The sequence below is a fragment of the Pollicipes pollicipes genome, unplaced genomic scaffold (assembly GCF_011947565.3).
Source record: "Pollicipes pollicipes isolate AB1234 unplaced genomic scaffold, Ppol_2.1 Scaffold_5724;HRSCAF=6776_pilon_pilon_pilon, whole genome shotgun sequence".
NCBI classification, from domain to species: domain Eukaryota; kingdom Metazoa; phylum Arthropoda; class Thecostraca; order Pollicipedomorpha; family Pollicipedidae; genus Pollicipes; species Pollicipes pollicipes.
The window spans coordinates 43,604,087-43,621,998 of record NW_023596746.1 but is presented as its reverse complement, the minus strand read 5'-3'; the positions used below and the strand labels follow the sequence as shown (position 1 = coordinate 43,621,998).

General features: G+C 51.7%; 2 protein-coding genes across 2 annotated transcripts in view; one reads left to right on the top strand and one right to left on the bottom strand.

Moving 5' to 3' along the window:
• Nucleotides 1-243: 243 nt before the first annotated feature.
• Nucleotides 244-10,239, bottom strand: LOC119103569 (uncharacterized). Its single transcript, XM_037227158.1, has 2 exons — nt 9,816-10,239; nt 244-4,136 (listed from the first exon to the last, which is right to left on the bottom strand). The coding sequence occupies exon 2, from the start codon at nt 3,890-3,892 to the stop codon at nt 2,831-2,833; it is 1,062 nt and encodes a 353-aa protein (XP_037083053.1). The 5' UTR covers nt 3,893-4,136; nt 9,816-10,239; the 3' UTR covers nt 244-2,830.
• Nucleotides 4,587-17,912, top strand: part of LOC119103091 (uncharacterized) — a gene marked incomplete in the record, with an annotated part of 36,402 nt that continues 23,076 nt past the window's right edge. Inside the window, 5 exon segments of the mRNA XM_037226539.1 lie at nt 4,587-4,940; nt 8,791-8,869; nt 11,697-11,888; nt 13,922-14,068; nt 15,749-15,853. Coding sequence (XP_037082434.1) covers nt 4,587-4,940; nt 8,791-8,869; nt 11,697-11,888; nt 13,922-14,068; nt 15,749-15,853 — 877 coding nt within the window.

Here is a 17,912-nt window from a genome sequence, read left to right as displayed (position 1 = left end):
TTAGCTGAGGCAAGGTCGAGGTTCGTACCGCTCCACACCACACTGCCTGAGGCAAGGTCGAGGTTCGCCGCGATCCCATACCGCACTGGCTGAGGCAGGGTCAAGGTTCGCCGCGATCCCATACCGCGCTCGCGGGGCGAGGTCGAGCTGTGCCTCCTCCCCCCCCCCCCCTGATCCGCGTCATTTCGGCCACTTGCGTAGGAACCTGTGCGTCATAACTATTGTCGCTTTGAAAAAGAGATATTGGGCACATGGTTGGCAACTGGTGCTCGCCTCCTTGCTCGCTATCAGAGGTCCTGTAAAACTATCATTGTTAGGTTTGCAAATGGGCAGATCAGGCGATAGCAATATGCTTGAAGTCTGCTCTCGATGCAATCAGTGGGATATATTTATATTGTTAGATCTGGGGAGGGAGACAGAACCCTGCCACGAATTCAGGCATCCAAAAATCGTGCAGGAACAGGTATAAAGCCATCATACTTACACTGTCAAAGGACCGATGGATGTTTTGTTGTGAAACCACTTTTTCTTTAGTTTGTCAATGGGCCGTTGTTTTTCTTAGATATGAAGGTTCTCGCATCACACAAATTAGGCAGAATCATTTTGGTATCACGTGAGTTCATATTGTCAAAGATTCTGTAACTGCACGAAAGAAGGATAAAGTGTTTGTCATAATAATATGATCTCCCTTCTCCAGCCCGGAGTGTGTCGACGCTACATCCGACAGTGGGTGAGGCGGTGGTGCGAACAACACGGATGTCGTGATAAGAGCTGTTTGTGCAGAACTTCAGCTCCGATTGTCAGCTTTCGAAGGCCAACTGTCGCATCGTCGGTCACTATCGGCGCTGGGGAGGGCCAACTGTCGCATCGTCGGTCACTCACGGCGCTGGGGAGGCCTCACTCGGATAGAGGTGACGGTGTTGCCAGGATCACTGGCAGGAACTCCAGATCAGTTCATCATTATGTTCCACATAACATAACATAACCACATAACTGAGTGAGCCTTGCATTTTGCCGCGAAAACAACTCGTGGGGAACCAGGCATGCTCCTCCACCTCCGATTCGAAGCTCGTTCGCCTACTCCGGTAGGGCCACGTAACGTCCAGCGCTCAAGGGAAAGGTGCAGTATGGATACGAGTGTAGTCACGGCTCTGAAGTTGGGAAAAACCAATCAGGGTATGGTAAAGCTGCAGTTTGGAAGGTCATCCGACCTCAACATGATTTTTGATTGGAAGAGCATGAAAAACAGACCGCAAGAGCTGGAGGAAACAAAATCCCGGTTTTGGCAAATTGAAGGGATCTTGTTTCCGTCAGCACGTCCCCATGGGTGTAAAGGTTCAATATAACGCTATCAGCCACTGCCCCTCGCGGTTCTGGCCAATGCCATCTCGTCACTGATTTTTATTAGGCGTAGAGTGAGTTCACCGCACATTACAGCAGCCGCTCATCGTTTTCTCTCGACAAACAATGGGCTTACTTGTCACGAGTGCACAAACTGCGGTGTCTCTGGAAGAACTATTTGTTTTGCTACATTCCAAGTTATTCTAGCCCACCTTCCTTCGCATTCTTTGCTGACTCCAGCACCAGCGGCGCAGGAAGTGGGAGGGGCACAGGAGGGACGTGCCCCTCCCCCTTATATTCCAAGCCGCCCGGAGGTTAAACTCACGGCCCGCAGGGCCGGGCACTTCATTCGCAGGGCCGGGCATTTCAAATAGGACCAGAGTACACTTTGTGCCCAACTGGGTCCTCTGAGTCGACAAGGGCATATATGTCGGTCAGACATCACCAGTACCGCACGATCCGCTCCGTGTCGGCATGGGCCTGTGGACCTTTTACCAAGTTACTCAGGTCAGGGGGACTGTTGCGCCGATCGGGGACCCCCTGACTCGATAAGGGCCTTGACATCGACCAGAGACCACTAACAGCAGTTGACTCCGTGTCGGTCTGAGCCCTGGGGCCCATTTCTCATGCAGAAGTAGGGCAGAGCCCTATCATTTGCATTGATTTGGGTCCCTGAAGCAATGATCGGGGCCCTGTGTCAGTCAGGAGCCCCAGTACCAAACGATGAGGTGTCCAGCCCATTCCGGCCAATGCCAGCTGAGCCGAACTGGGGTTTACTCTCAGTGTCATTCTTAAAATTGCAAAGGTAAAAGACGACTGAAATGCCTTCTTGAATGTGCAAGTTGATATCCTGAATCGTCTAAAGGCACTTCTTTCAGATGCGTCCCCATTTTTGTTCGCCCGTTGGTAACGGCTTAGCTGCGGAGCCAATGCCACGCAACCAGCAGAGGCTATAACGCAGTGCGTCGAAAATTTGTTGCTAAGATTTGCGAGTATGCATGTTCAAAAACCAAGTTAAATACATTTTTTCATTGTTCACATATGACCGGATGTAAAACAGTTCCGGACGGACATGGAATGGTCATGTAAGTGCAGGTTTTTGACGCAATTTTGATCCACCGCACGTCTACGGGTTCCTCAATATCTGCATGGAACTCAGTTCAAACTTCTGGTAAAGCTTCTGTATGCCATCGGTTTAAAGGGACTCCACTAAATCGCAGCAAAATAAAGACCGCCGGCGGCCTTTTCTTTGCTGTCGTTTAACGCCCGACTCCTTCGGTTTTTGCCTTTAAATTCGAACAGACCTGATCTCACCGTAGCTTCTGGCTTCTGCTCCAGTTATTGAAGACAAGAATTGTGAATCACAAAGAAAGCCCATCATTAAGAAATGGGAAATATCCGGTGATTCTTTTTTGGAGGTCTTTCACCCTAAGAGGCCCTTTGTCGACCCTGTGTCCTCCACCCTGGCTGTGCCTCCGTCCAGCATTAACTACGTGAAGGACAAACTGCCCAGCTTCTTGCGCACGCTAGTTATTGACGCTCCGACCGGCTCACGCAGCCGAGCGGCCATCTTACTGCGCAGCTTGGCGACGGGTACATCGCCGCAGCCAGCCTTCATGATGACGCGCGTGTTCCTACCGGCATCGGCCAGCTCGTGACTGCGAGGACAGTGGTCGTCTTGGCAGGTGTTCGTGAGGAAGCCGATGCACACGTGGAGCTCATCGCATGAGCTCTTCAGGCATCTGTCATATACGTAGTCGAAACAGATGGGTGGCAGGCCGGCCGCCCACACGGCGACGCAGCGGCCACGCACGCTCAGCCAGCGAAGAACCTCGTCATCTTCGTCCTGTCGCCAGCCGAGCTGGCTCAGTATCGCGCCGTTGTGCGTCGTACGCAGCGTGTGCGGCCGCCCACACCGGCACAGCACGCACCGGCCCTCCACGAAGTCGGCGCACACGTGCAGGTGGCCGCACGGATTCCACGGACATCCGCCCTTGGTGGAGAACTCCACACAGACCTCCGGTAGGCGCTGCGACCGCTTCTTCCACGGCACGGCGTACAGCTCCTCGGGCGGCGCTGACGGCTGGTCGCGCGAGCTGCCGTTGGCCGGCAACCGGGACCACGGCAACGGCTGGGGGCCGACGCAGTCCGACGTGTTCTCCTCGTCGTCGGTGAAGTCGTCGCTAAACTCTTCGTTTAGATCGCCGTCTGTCGGCATGGATGGTCCCGTCGGAGACATCGGTGCTGCCGCCAGCGGGAACGTAGGCAATGCCCCTAGCATCGGTGGCTGTATCCCCGGCATGGGTAACTGTTTCGCTTGCATGGCTGGTCCCAGTCTAGCACAGCAGACGTCGGTCTGCGACCCTGATATTTCTTTCTGTTGTCGTTTCTTGGTACTGGTCGCCATCGTGAATCGGAATATCTTCTTTTTGACTTCCTTACCCTCCTGCCGATTCTCGCGCTGCGTACACGCATGTGGTGCTTTCTCATAAACTACAGTCTCGCGTACCTCACAACCAACCATACTGTATGACTTTGTGTGTCTTTTCATTATCGATATCGATTTATGAGAAGATCTGTGCTTGAGCAAGCCAGTTACGGCGTTGCTTTAAACGCCGTTTATAGTGTGTCCATCATTTTTTAACAGTATTTAAGAGCTTCATTTTTCGAGCTTGCACCGACGCCGCCTCAGTTGGCTTCGTTGTCCGTGATTTAGGTCACGCCTCCTCCAGTTCCTTCACTATTGTCCACTCCTGATCCCCGTCGGTGGCTGGTGTTCCAGCGTCAGAGTAGCGCTGAAACACATACAGGAAATGTCAGCGGCCTTTACGTAGCTTTCTAGCCAGTGCGTAACCGTAAAAGTGATTTTATTTAGCCTTAGCACTTCGAACGCTTCGCCAGTCCTAATGCCGCACACCCAGCAGAGTCAACGGATGTCGCGGCATATTTTTTTCTAGTATTTTGAGCTTCGATTTATGGCCGTTCGAGTTATGCCCGATAAGCCGAGGAACAAAATGTTGTGATTGATGCTGAACCTCGCAGCTTGTTCAGTCTTTCCCCAGGTGGACAATGTATGCCTAGGATTGGTCTCCAGCTAGTCGGCAAGCCGGTTGGCCACCGCTCCATCGGCTGGCCGTGTAAGATGGCTTGCCGTCGCGTTGGCCATCCACACCTCGTGGTCGGCCATGGGTGCGTCGAGACGCCAACTGCCGGCCGTCGGGACGCTTGCGGAGCTGTTGAAAAATATGGCAGTGGACCTGCTGAAAAATACCCCCGTAGGGAAGCTGGCGGAGCTGTTGAAAAATACCGCCGTCGGGATACTGGTGGAGCTGTTGAAAAATATGGCAGTGGACCTGTTGAAAAATACCGCCCTAGGGAAGCTGACGGAGCTGTTGAAAAATATGGCGGTGGACGTGTTGAAAAGTACCGCCGTAGGGAAGCTGGCGGAGCTGTTGAAAAATATGGCAGTGGACCTGTTGAAAAATACCGCCGTCGGGATACTGTCGAAGCTGTTGAAAGATACCGCCGTCGGGAAGCTGGCGGAGCTGTTAAAAAACAGTACCGTTGGAAAGCTGGCGGAGCTGTTGAAAAATATGGCAGTGGACCTATTGAAAAATACCGCCGTGGAGATACTGGCTCAGCTGTTGAAAAATATGGCAGTGGACCTGTAAAAAATACCGCCGCAGGGAAGTTGGCGGAGCTGTTGAAAAATACCGCCGTCGGGGTGCTGGCGGAGCTATTGAAAAATATGGCAGTGGACTTGTTGAAGAACCCCGCCGTAGGGAAGCTGGCGGAGCTGTTGGAAAATACCGCCGTCGGGATACTGGCGGAGCTGTTGAAAAATATGGCAGTGGACCTTTTGAAAAATACCGCCGTAGGGAAGCTGTGGGAGCTGATGAAAAAATGTGTACGCACGCGTTTGAACCACGTACATTTGAATGCACATGAACTCACTCTGACTTACAGTCGCTCGACGGCTTGCAGCCTTTTTTGTAACCGTGTAGCTGCTTACTAACTTGCGTGTGATGGAAGCACGAATACGGGCATGCGTAAGCTTTCGATCTACCGGAAAATCATCAAATGGATAACACGGTGGATAAAACGGAGAAAGCGGAAGCTATGGCCAACTAATATCGTTATCGAAAGTCGTCATCGAAATCGAAATCGAAATCGAAATAATCGAATCGGTCATCGAAAGGTTACGCTTGTGCAGGCGCGGTGCCAGGGCCTTGGCAAGGGAGGAGTACAGGGCTCACAAAAAGGCCCCCCGTAAGCGACAGGACCTCCTTAAATCGTCGAATATGGTCAAGTTGTTAATGAGGATTTATTTCTATGTTTTTCGTTAATGCCTTTTACAATGGGAATAGAAGTCAGAAGCCACCGTGAGATCACTTCTGCCTGAATATTTTAGTCAATCAATAAAAAATGAGGTGTCAAACGACTACGCGAAATAAATCACCGGCGTCTTCACTTTACCGTGGTCCACTGGAATCTTTATAAAACGAGATAAATGATAAGCTTTGTTAAATATTTTTCTGCGTGTATAGATGCAGTAAGCGCTGGCGAACGTCGATCAAAATGATTCAGCAATTTATATTGGCATACCCAAGCAAAGGTTATTTAAAAACAGTCAATATTCGGTAAGAATTAATTGGCGATACAAATCACGCAACGTAGTTTTGAGCACGCGCGCTCGCAAATCCTAACAATAAAAACTCCGGTGCCAGACGTTGCAATCTCCATAGACCGGACAATGTCGATCCTGTGGCTAACACTAAATCGTGGCCAACGGATGGACGGAAATAATTATGCATTTAGAAGTAATACTTTTCAAAGCTGTAGGACATCAAACCGTACATTTAGGAGACATCTGGGCGCAAATTTCATCTGTGCGATTTTTGATTGATGAATTGGAAGCATGCGCCTTTACAGCACCGCAAAGAAGTGCTGGGGTCTGATGGTAGAACTAAAGGAGAAAAAGATGGAATCACCATTTGCTGCTACAGCTGTTCATCTGTCCAGAGGACAACCTCGAAATTGCAAAAATGATGCGCCCAGCCTATTCTTTGAAAGGTACGAATTACTTTTTTTAGACATTCGGAAGCAGCATTCCACGACAGTCGCTCTCGCGCGCACGGCACTCGCTGCCTGGTGTTGCTTGCAGTGGCCAACCCCATTCGGTTTCACGGAAACTGCAACCCAAGGCATCGCTGACCTTGATTCGGAGATTGCGAGCGAGCAAGCTCAGGCCTATTGATTACTTGTTTCAGTAGTCGATTCTGCAAAAGATTAAGCGTTAACGTTCATTCTTCCGCAAAAACTCTCATGTCCGTATGAGTACTCATGACCCATCCATGACGGACCTGAGAATTATGATGCTAATATGGCCGATCTTGTTTGTTTTTTAACTCGTTTTGACCCACTCTTTTCAACACTTATGATACCGCTTATTTCCGGGGAACGGCTCCCGCTTGAGAAGAACACTACAGTGCACGTTACTGTTCTTAGTCAAGGGTGAAGAGCCATTCCGTCCCACTGCGGGGTGTCTTCCGGCTGTCATTCTGCTGACAGGAGGCGAGATCCCCTGGCCGGTCCGAAGGCTCTTAGAGGGATACATCCTATCATAATGGACCCCTTCCTGACGCAGGAGGCCTTCTGACCCGGCCAGACCGCAGTTGACCCCGGATCGACGCAGGAACCACGATTAACGCAACAACATTCCTGCATCCCTTATTGCCGCAGGTGGTCCAATAATTGGCACCCAGACTCCAGTTCGGCTTAACGGGCGCATCCTGGAACTGGGTTGATGGGCCCATCGTTCGGTGCTTGGGGCCATGATTGGCACAGAACCCTTTCATTGCCTCAATGTAAGTAATCATCACAAGCTCTCATGTTTCCTTTCATTGTCAGAGTGCCCAACCAACGCAAGAGGCCCTTTGTCATTCAGGGTCCTGCCCCGGTCTTGTTAAGCAAATCTTCTCCTGTTCGATTCGAGGCTCCTTGCTGGCACATAATTTCCTTTAAGGCACCATGGGTCCCTGAACGATATAGGCGTCACACACTGTTGCAGCGCCCGACAGTTGTAAATCGCGGGCCCGGCCTTGTCCTTGCTTGGGAAATAAGCTCCCAGAACTCAGACCGACACGGAGCCGACTGCTCGGTGTTTACGATCTCTAGCCAAAACAGAGGAATACTCTGCCTCAGGGTTCCAAAATCGGTGTAAGAGGCCCCCTAACTGAAATTTGAGATCACGGCCCCACGGGTCGGGGCCCTTGATGTGACCTACAGCATCCCTTTGGGCCGTTCAGCCTTTCAGTCGGGCTCCTAATCTCTGGTCTCAAGAGACCCTTCGGCCCCTCGTCTATCCCCCTCAAACACCGCTCCCGGCTGACTCGGGCCACTTGCCGCCACAAAACTTCTGTTGTGCACTGTGACCCCAGACCGACACACGAGCCCCTCATTTTGTCAGAGATCCTGAACATTGCTAATCGTGGGCCTCGGTGTCGTTTCTGCTTGGGAAATGGGTCTTAAGGGCTCAGACGGACATGGAGCTGACTGTTTGGCTCCACGTCGAGGCCCTTTATAATAGGGATAGAGAGCCCTGATAAGGGGGTCCTATAGAAGCCTTCCGAATGACATCTCAGGTCACGGCTTTACGAGTTTGGGGGGGGGGGGGCGACGGGCCCGAGTCCAATCGGGCCCTTGATCTTTGGTCCCAAGAGGCTCTCCGAACCCCCTTCAGACCTTCTCAAACAAAGCCCATGACCGACTAGGGGCCCACTACCGAGACATAAGTCCCTTTGATACACTTTAGGCCCCTGACCGACTCAGGGGACCCAACAATTGTTTCAGGGACTCCGACAATGCAAATGCCCCCCCCCCCCCCCCTCCAGTCTCACTCCTGCTTGGAAAATGTGCTCTCAAGGTTTCCAGACTGACAGGGGGCCAACTGTTCGGTGTTCGTGGTCTCTGACCGCCTTAAACACGGCGCATGGTCTCAGGGGGGTCCTCTAGCGATGCAAGATGACCTCTGGCTGATATTTCTGGTTACGACTCTACGGGCCACGATTTTTTATGTGACCTACAGCCAGTCCCTCCGGCCCCTATGCCCTCCAACCGGGCCTTTGAAAGTCGTTTCCGTTGTGCCACCCTGGCCCATCTTCGGGCCTCATCGAACACTGCCCTCGGTCGGCTCTGGGCCTCTTGTGAGCACACAACCCTCTGTTAGGCGCTGTGAGCCCCTGACAGACACAGGGGCACCAACCAATGTAAATCATTGACCCCGGCTTTGTAGCTGGTTGAGAAGTGGGCCCTCAGACCCATACCGATGCGGAACGGACCATGCGCTATTGGTGGTGCCTGAACCGACATATACACCCATATGGACTCAGGGTACCCTGATCGGCGCAAAAAGCGACCTGACTGTCATTTGTGGATCCGTCCTCGCAGACGGGGGCCTCTGAGTACGACTCCGACCAGCCGTTCGTACACCCGGACACTCTAGTCGAGCTCCCCATCGTCGGATCCGGTGGGCCCTCCAAGCTCTCCGGATTTCCTCCAACATTGTCTTTGGCCGACTTGAGGCTCCTTGCCAAAACAGAGCCCTTGTTAGGCGCTGTGGGACGCTGACAGACGCTGTGGGACCCGACCAATGCAAATCGCTGGCTCCGGCTTTATCCCTGCTTCGGAAATGGGTTATCTGGCCCACGTCGCCAAGGAGCCGACTATGCGTTACTGGCGGTGTCTGACCAGCAGATAGGCCCTTAGCTACTCAGGGGCCGTGGATCAGCACACAAGGCCCTCTGGCTGTCATTGGAGTGCCGGCTCTGCTGACCGGAGCACCTGAATACGGCCTCCGGACGGCCTTTCGGGCTCTTGATTATAGGCCACGATGGTTCCGAAAGTCCCCTTGGAATCCAAGGGAAGGCTAGTGGGGGGGGGGGGGGGGGGGGCATGTGCTCCCTCTGCCAACCTTTTGCCCGCTCTACTGTGCTTGTGCTCATTTATGATGTCCATTTTCCAGGATAAGCTAATGTTAAGGATAGGGAGATGTTACCCAGGCAAACCTCTGGCTACGTCACTACCAATGAACAGGGGAGAGCTTGTTAGCAAAGCATTCTTCGGATTTTTTCTTGCAGAACTTGTACTTTACATAAATCGAGTCCGTGGAGTTATCTAGAACGATACTGAGCACCCAAATCCCTTCAGATAAAAAATCACAGAAAAGTGTAGTGGTGTTATGCAGCCGAATATCCCACCCACCGGAGAATGGCTGACGACCGTTTTCACGTAGCTGCAGATAAAATTATCAGGTCAGATTATAACACTGCTCTATGTGGAACCGTAAGCCCTAATAGTCTGCTGCATATTATATACGATGCGAAACTCAGTTAAATTCCCGGCCGTGAACAGCAAAGCATTCCGTGATGCCTCGTAGCTCTGTCAGTGGTCCCCAGCACGCAACTGCTTCTTACCTCACGACGGAGTGGGCTGACTATGTAGGCTCTGCGGAGTTGGCGTACCTCGGCGACACTGATTGTTCCTCTGGGCCCACCGGATGACGCCAGGTCGATAACGCTTATCTCAAGATACGCGCAGCATACCGACGTTGTTTGCTGCATTGGTGACCTGGCTGCCCTTTGAGATAATCATTCGTTGAACACCCCTCCGCCGTGCTGCACCCCGTCAGTGACGGAGCCAACCGTCGATAAACAATGTCATGGTGGGTCAGGGGCATGCTCACAAAACTGGTGCACGGTAATTGTCTTTAAACGCCACCATTAGTGTGTCACTATCGCGTAATGACCCGTACTGCAGCACGATATTCAGACCGAGGCGCAGGACTTTGGCAGGAGGCTTGGACGCGCGCAGTACAGGCTATGACTGTCTTCAACATTTACGTGCATTGCTACGTGTGCAGAGTAGTGATGGCTTGCGTTTAGGCAGCTGTGGGGTCGTCTAAACGGTCTCATATCAATGAGGACTGCGTGGTTGCACACCTCATCCTGAAAATAGCATGTACGGAGGGGCCGAGTCCACTTACGTTCGAATGGCCTGCTGGTCAGTCCATGTGCCCGGTGGTGTCACGCCATCTGGTTCGACGCGGGGGCTGGCAAACCCGAGCAGGAGTGACACTTTCAAAAACAGGTTGGGGGGTGGGGCCTGAGCCAATCAGGTTCACCTAACCTACCCCAAAATCCTGATTTATCCCCGTATTTCGGCCACGTTGATTAGCATCCACCTGAGGTACAGAGATCGATTTGAATTTCACCGCTTTCAACATTGTTTTGTATCGAAGAACGACTCCACTTTGAAGCAGGTGGAATAGTGATAATGTAAGATATCATGATGATGTTATTGAAAATGATGTTCTTAGGTGCCTGGTATATCAGCAGTCAGAGGCTTGCTGCACTTCACTGACTCAGCTTTCTTTTTGGTTCACATGCATTGAGAGCGGGCTCATAAAAACATTGAGATGGAGCTTAAGTCAGCACTGGGGGCCCAGGCGCCCCCAGTATAAAACGTGACAGCTCTGTGAAAGTGACAGTGAAAGTGAAGGTGAAAGGCAGTGGAAGAGTACAAAGGTGACAGCCCTGTACCGGGCATCATAGTATACGTGAGTCACAAAAGCTGGAGTGACGTAAGTGGCTGGTCAAAGTGCTGAATGATAATACCAGCCAGGCACCATGCATAGTTCTTGTCCACCTCTGTAGGTCCTCAACAGTGGCTCCCACCCCCGCCATTTATTAACGGTGATCGGAATTGAAGCAGGGAGCAAACAGGTCCATACTACTCGATCCGGTTCACCCATTGCTGAAGGGCCTCCTTGCCCTGACTGACACACACTCGTGGTTAAGACCGCGTGCGGCCGGCAAGCAGGCCGTTTGAAATTTAAGAACCTCTCCGATAAGACCCCTGAAACTAGACCTCCCGCTGCTTATTCATTCGACACTGTACCATATAAATTTGCAGCACACCCATCCGCGAGCCCTTATTCACCTCATTCATGCATGATGCACGGGACACGGGCTGGCACCCGCGTCCGTCTCGCCGCACCTCCCGCACCCCTGTCATCCCACTGTATGTCCGCCGTGCCACGACCACATTCGTCTATGGAACCGGAGCTACCGAAGTCGAGAGAAGATAATGTTGCCAAATGTCCGGCCAAGCGTACGCCTACACCGCTTGTTAATAACGACGAAGCATGTTCCATTTCAAACGTCTATGTAAACAAATTGCACATGCTTCCATTTCAGCCACCGCTGCCGTGGCTGCGGCTCTGCGGAAATCCGAGACTGACCTTGAAATATCTGACCTTCAGTGCGACTGAACCCGATCTGGATGTTTGCGGCCAGGTCTGTGCCTGCTCACCACGTCTTGCTTGGGCGAACCCGTTGGAGAAGTAACCGATGAAACAACACAGCGGAAGATTCTGAAGAAGGAGGCGAGCAAGTGGCGTCAGACGTCGGAGGACCTGCATGAACTGCTGCAGGATGCTTATCACGCCCGTTCGGCTATCAACGCGACGCTCTCTCGAATCGACGGCTGTGAGTGCGATGCCACCCGCCCTCGTAAGACGAGGCGGCGGGCTCTATCGGCCGATCAGCCATGCGGCACGCTATCTGTAGCCGTCCCGACCCCTGCTCCTGCGTAAACTATAGATTGCATAGAGGTGGCGCAGCAGGGAGCGGGCAGAGCGACTGCGGTGACTGACTGACTGCGAGCGACTGACCCATCCCCCCCCATGCCTGCGCGGCAGCGGGGAGCAAGAGTATGTTTTTGGCCTTCAAAACATTGGGGGCCCTTCTGCAAAACTAGTGTCACTGCAGCTGCCGGTAGATAAGCAAAATTCACATAAAGGAAGCCCCACTAATTAAGCTAGCCAGTAATAATTCGACTCAGAAGGCCCTTCTCTTCATCGAAAGTCCCGTTATCTGTATCATGAGGCCAACGTTATGAACAAGGTAGCCCATCACACAGTTAAGTAGGTCCAACGCTGTGTAAAGGAGGCGGCCTCCTTGCTGGTTCAGGAGGCTCCCGTTGCGAACTAACAAAAGCCTGTGTTCCGGGTTAAGGGATGTCCTGTCAGGGTGCCCTGTTTTGGGAACCGAGGTCATCTGGTGCCTTTTTTTGCGTCAGATGACCGCGGTTCCGGATCAGGGTGCCCTGTTTTGGAAAACGGGGCCCCTTGGCTAGTTTGAAGGCCGCTCACTGAACCGGAAGCATCTTGTTCTGGATTCGGAGGCCCTTGCATGCACCATAATACCGTTTTTAGAGCAGGTGACCCCATTTTAGAACAGAATGACGCTCTACTGAACAAACAGAAGGCCTTGTTCTGGATTTGTATTGTCTAGCAGCATGCAGTTCCAGCCGGGGTGGCTGTTGCTGGCTTCAAAATCATCTTTAAGATCTTGTGCTATCTGGTAAAGCTGCCGTGCAAGAACTTTATATCTGACACTACAGGAGGCAAGCTTTTCAACATAAGCGCGCATCATACATTTTTTTAAAGCCTTAACGAGCATACTTCCCGGCAAAACTGAAATTTACCTGTTACAAGTCATTGGTATGCAGAGCATTAAACATGCACATGAGTTTGTCAAGAGGCTATGAACCGCTTGAAACTTTGAGTTGGGGCAGGATTTTCCAGGGGGCCTCCTGGACGGAGTGGAGCCCTCTCACAGGAGACGAGACCACTCGGGCCTTGTCGTATTCAAGGGGCAGGGGGACCCAGTGCACGTGCCTTCTTCGAGTAAACATGCGATGCCAATTGACATTCAGAATGAGGCATTCTGGTTATTCAGCAAAGCGTCTCTCTGTTTTAAAACAGGGACACCTGCTCCAGAAAATGATATAAGGACGCATATAAGCAATGCCTCCTCTTTATCCAGAACAAGATACGTCCGGTTCACCGAGCGACCTCCAAATCTAGCCAACGGACCTTGTTTTCCCAAAACATGGCACCCTGATCCGGAACTGTGGTCATCTGACGCAATAACTTGTTTCACGAATGGGGCCTCATGAATATTAAGGGTTCCCTTAACCCGGAACACAGCTCTTTAGTTCGTAAAAAACTGTTCCGATTTAAGAGGCGGCCCCTTTGCTGGTTCAAGGGCCTCCTGAACCAGCAAAGAAGCCGTCTCTTTGACACAAAATTGGACCTATTAATCTGCAGGGTTGGCCACCTTATTCATAACGTTGGCCCCATGACACAGATAACGCGTTCCTTGATATAGAAAAAGGCCTTCTGAGCCCGATTTAAAACTCACTGGCTCAATTAGTGTGATCTCCTTGATATGCGTGTCGGTTATCTGCGGGTAACTGCAATGCATTTAGCTTTGAAAGGGCCCCCCAAAATTTTTAGGCACAATAGCATCCTGCTGCTCTCCACTGCCGGCAGGCAGGGAAGAGGGGAGGACCACAGCCTGCTCGGCCCTCCCACAAAACACAACACAGAACACAGCACAAAACCACACAGACGCACCAACACAAAGCTATACACCAACACAAACACGCACGCACGCGCGCGCGCATGAACGCCGGAGCCACGTCTGTGACGCGCTGCTGACTTGAATCATCTCAGGCGGGCCGGAGCAGGTGATGGACGACTGCCTGTCGGTCGTGTCCGTATCCGCTGCTCGGCACCGCGCGGCCGAGGAAGATGACGTCGCCTTCCCCGACCGTGGGAAGCTGGTCTTCAGCGCTGCCACCCATCCGGACGTCCACAGAGGCGAGTTCAGGGACGGCCGCGGCCAGGCGTCCGCTGAGCCGAGGGGGCCACGCCCCTGGCCGTCGACTCAGGCATCAGTCAGGTGCCAGGCGTCCGCTGAGCCGAGGTGGCCACGCCCCTGGCCGTCGACTCAGGCATCAGTCAGGTGCTAGGCGTCCGGCTGAGCCGAGGGGGCCACGCCCCTGGCCGTCGACTCAGGCATCAGTCAGGTGCCAGGCGTCCGGCTGAGCCGAGGGGCCACGCCCCTGGCCGTCGACTCAGGCATCAGTCAGGCGCCAGGCGTCCGGCTGAGCCGAGGGGGCCACGCCCCTGGCCGTCGACTCAGGCATCAGTCAGGTGCCAGGCGTCCGGCTGAGCCGAGGGGCCACGCCCCTGGCCGTCGACGTGCTGGCTCAGGCGCCGTTCAGGGGCCAGGTGTCCGCGGTCTCCGGATGGGGCGTTGCTCTATTGTAGTTCATCTGAACACATAGATAATAATTAGGATGCTATTTGTTAATTTGCAATGTCGGAGTGTCCTTGGAGTGTTTGGCACAAAATGTTAAATATTAGCCCTTGACATGCCAATGGCTGTGTGCAATCACAGGCATATTCCGACTAAATCCTTTTGCTTCCAAAGGTGTTCATTTTAAATGAACAATCGTACTATTTCGGAAGCCCAATGGTCCTCACCAAACACCATTTTAGATTTTTTCAATGGCGTGCTAAAACCATCGGGTACATTTATCCGCCAGAGCGCTGTCCTGCTCGAAATGGCGACTTCCCAATGCCTGAAGATCGTCAGAGGTTCTACCGTTGCCGCGGAGAAGGATACGCCGCCGAGGACTGTGGGGAGGGACACATCTTCCATTCCGTCAAGCATTACTGCGTTTTAAAGACACCAGGTAATAACGCAGAAAGGTGCGCTGCCGCGATTGTGACCAGGGCTGCCGCTCCTCGGCACGCATTATGTTTGTTGTCGTGTGCAGTGCAATGAACTCCTGAGAAGATCACAGCCGGACGTCTGAGAGGCATGACCAGATCCGAGAGAGGTGAGACGGCCAAAATACGTGAGAAATCAATATGCCAGCGTGATGAAGCCAGGATGACAGCGGCTCATTTGGATGGCTCCGTTCGCGACAGTGCTTTGGCAACTATGGATAGCTTATTCTGTACAGCAATGACGGCGACGACCAGTAGACGGATCCGTCAGTATCGGTGCCTGTGGTGCCGCACACGCCCCGTCAGTATCGGTGTCTGTGGTACTGCAGACAACCCTGTCGGTATCGCTGCCTGCGGCGCCGCAGACAGCTCCGCCAGTATCGATTATCTGTGGTACCGCAGACGGCCCTGTCGGTATCGCTGCCTGCGGTGCCGCAGACAGCTCCGTCAGTATCGGTATCTGTGGTACCGCAGACGGCTCTGTCAGCATCGTTGCCTGCGGTGCCGCAGACAGCTCTGTAAGTATCGGAGTCTGTGGTACTGCAGACGACCCTGTCGGTATCGCTGCCTGCGGTGCCGCAGACAGCTCCGTCAGTAGCAGTGTCTGTGGTACCGCAGACGGCTCTGTCAGCATCGCTGCCTGCGGTGCTGCAGACAGCTCCGTCAGTATCGGTATCTGTGGCGCCGCAGGCGCCTACGTGAGCATCAGGGGTTGTTTCACTGCACATGGCCCCGTCTACAGCACTGTCATTCATTCTACAGATGTGTCGTCGACTGACGCTGACATACAGGCACTGCTGCCTGAGGAGGACAGCGACAACCACGACGTCAGCCGGGCGGATGCTGCCCACGCCGGCTCAAGCAAAGGTGCGGCCACCAGTTAGGCGTGTGGGTGGAGCTTGCAGTATATTGATCATGCCATGAGCAGACAAATACAGGCAACAACTTTGTCTTTAAGCCAAAATCACTGTCTGCCTTTTGGCTATTTGTCCATCGGCTTCCGTCTTGAAAAGCGGAATGTTCCCTTGTCCTGGTTAACGGGGTTGAAATAGGCCAGCTACGGTCGTGTTTAACCCGCAGGCGACGGCTGCTTCTCTTCCCTTCGCTGCACAACGTGGGTCTCGCAGGTTTACTAGCTAACCAAAAAGCCATGTGTAGCAAACCCCCAAAATAAGACATTCGGCATGTTATGCGAAACTTTAGGCCTGGTCAACCAGGCGGAACTGGTGAAATAAACGTTTTTCTTCAGTGTTGCTACATGCGCCATGCTAGTAAAAGAGCGGTATCGGATACTCTGGCGCGGTGAAGATACACCAAGATCAACAATCGTAGGCTGTGACCTGCCACACGGCAATCACGGTCATTCATGTCAAGCTTTGTGTAGACTTCGGCCGGTGATATCGAAAACTACATACGGTTCGACCGCAAAGCACACGACGCTAGAAAGCACTGGTCAACGGGCATAAGATATCGGTTAATGTGACCTTACAGATGTCGAATTAGATCATGATGGGCTGCAGTCTCCATAGATATCCATGTGTTTTAACAATTTGAGGTCACGTGATCGTAGATGGCCATATATTATTAGACCTTAAAAGGAATGCTCCACGTTTGGAGACATTGCGACAAGCATCAAATACGGTGCAAAAAACTCACTTGTAGCTATTGATATGCTTAAAAGTGCAAAATACTGCTCTAGACAACAATGTTTTACTTGTAGACATGCTCCTCAAAAGGCGTGCTCAGCGATCCTTTCAAACATCTTTTGGCCGACTTTAAATTAGGCAGCGCGAAACACTGCACAAGTTTGTGAGCGTCAGGCCCAGAAAAGAGTGAAATGAAATCTTGAAAACAGCATAACTGCAAACTGCAGGGAATGGTCTTGCATATAGCTGCTTTAGTTTAAAAAAACACCATGCAATTATGGAACAGAAATAGTCTCTAGATATCAGCCTATTGAAATTTCAGCACCCGAATTTTTTCGGTACAGAAGCCGCCCCCAATAAATATGAAGGAACTATCCATGGTCCCATTGTCCACACATGGTAAAATGGAATGTTCCACATCTAAAAATTTTGAGATAAGCTTCAGGTATGACCGAAAAAGCTTACTTGTGACTATTAGTAGCTTGCGAACTTCAAAAAGCACCCTAAGTAACAAGATTTCAAAGTTTGTAAAAATGCGCCCCATTACGTCATTGTTTGATATCATCATGGAATGGTTTTGTGACGACAGCAATACCTGGGAGCATCTGGCAGCCAGACATAAAGAATAACTCGAAAAGTACCAAGGCTGGCGCCCACAAGCCGTTGCCGTCGCGGGCGCTATGTTAGACGACGGATTGGTGAATTGCTTGTTTGTGGATTTTTTGTCTTGGTACTGGTCGTAAGAAAAGCTTTGGTTAGCTGTTTGACATACGCAACGTAGCGATCGCCAGCTTTAAGGGCAGATTATCAATATCTAAGTACGATATGCTGTGAAGACTGTCGTGAATCCCATACCGAAACCTTCCAAGGGCCGTTAAGGATGTCAATACTGTATTGTCGACTTATCCTTACCTGCAGTGCTGTAGTCCTGACATTGATATCATGTGATGTGCACAGTGGTTACTCTCTTTATTATTTGTAACTGAAAATACAGTTGCATGCAAAAATGAATAAATCTGTAACATTGCTATGAATTGATTGGCAAAAGATTGCTGTTTCTATGGTAAATATAGTAAGGTTGAGTCAACAAAAATGTTTTTTTTTTGCTAAAGATTGTTTATGCGATTACTAGTGAGCCCTGGTATAACCGTTGTGATGCAACAGCATTCTCACCGTCGATAGTCCTCTGGCGTTGTTAAATCGGTTGTTTCCAGTCATTCATAGAATATAAGCTGTTATCTCATAGGCTTGACATAGGGTGATCAACCAATGTGATACAT

Excerpts from the sequence above, each read along its gene's own strand:
- LOC119103569 (XM_037227158.1), bottom strand. The coding sequence starts at position 3,892 with ATGAAAAGACACACAAAGTCATACAGTATGGTTGGTTGTGAGGTACGC.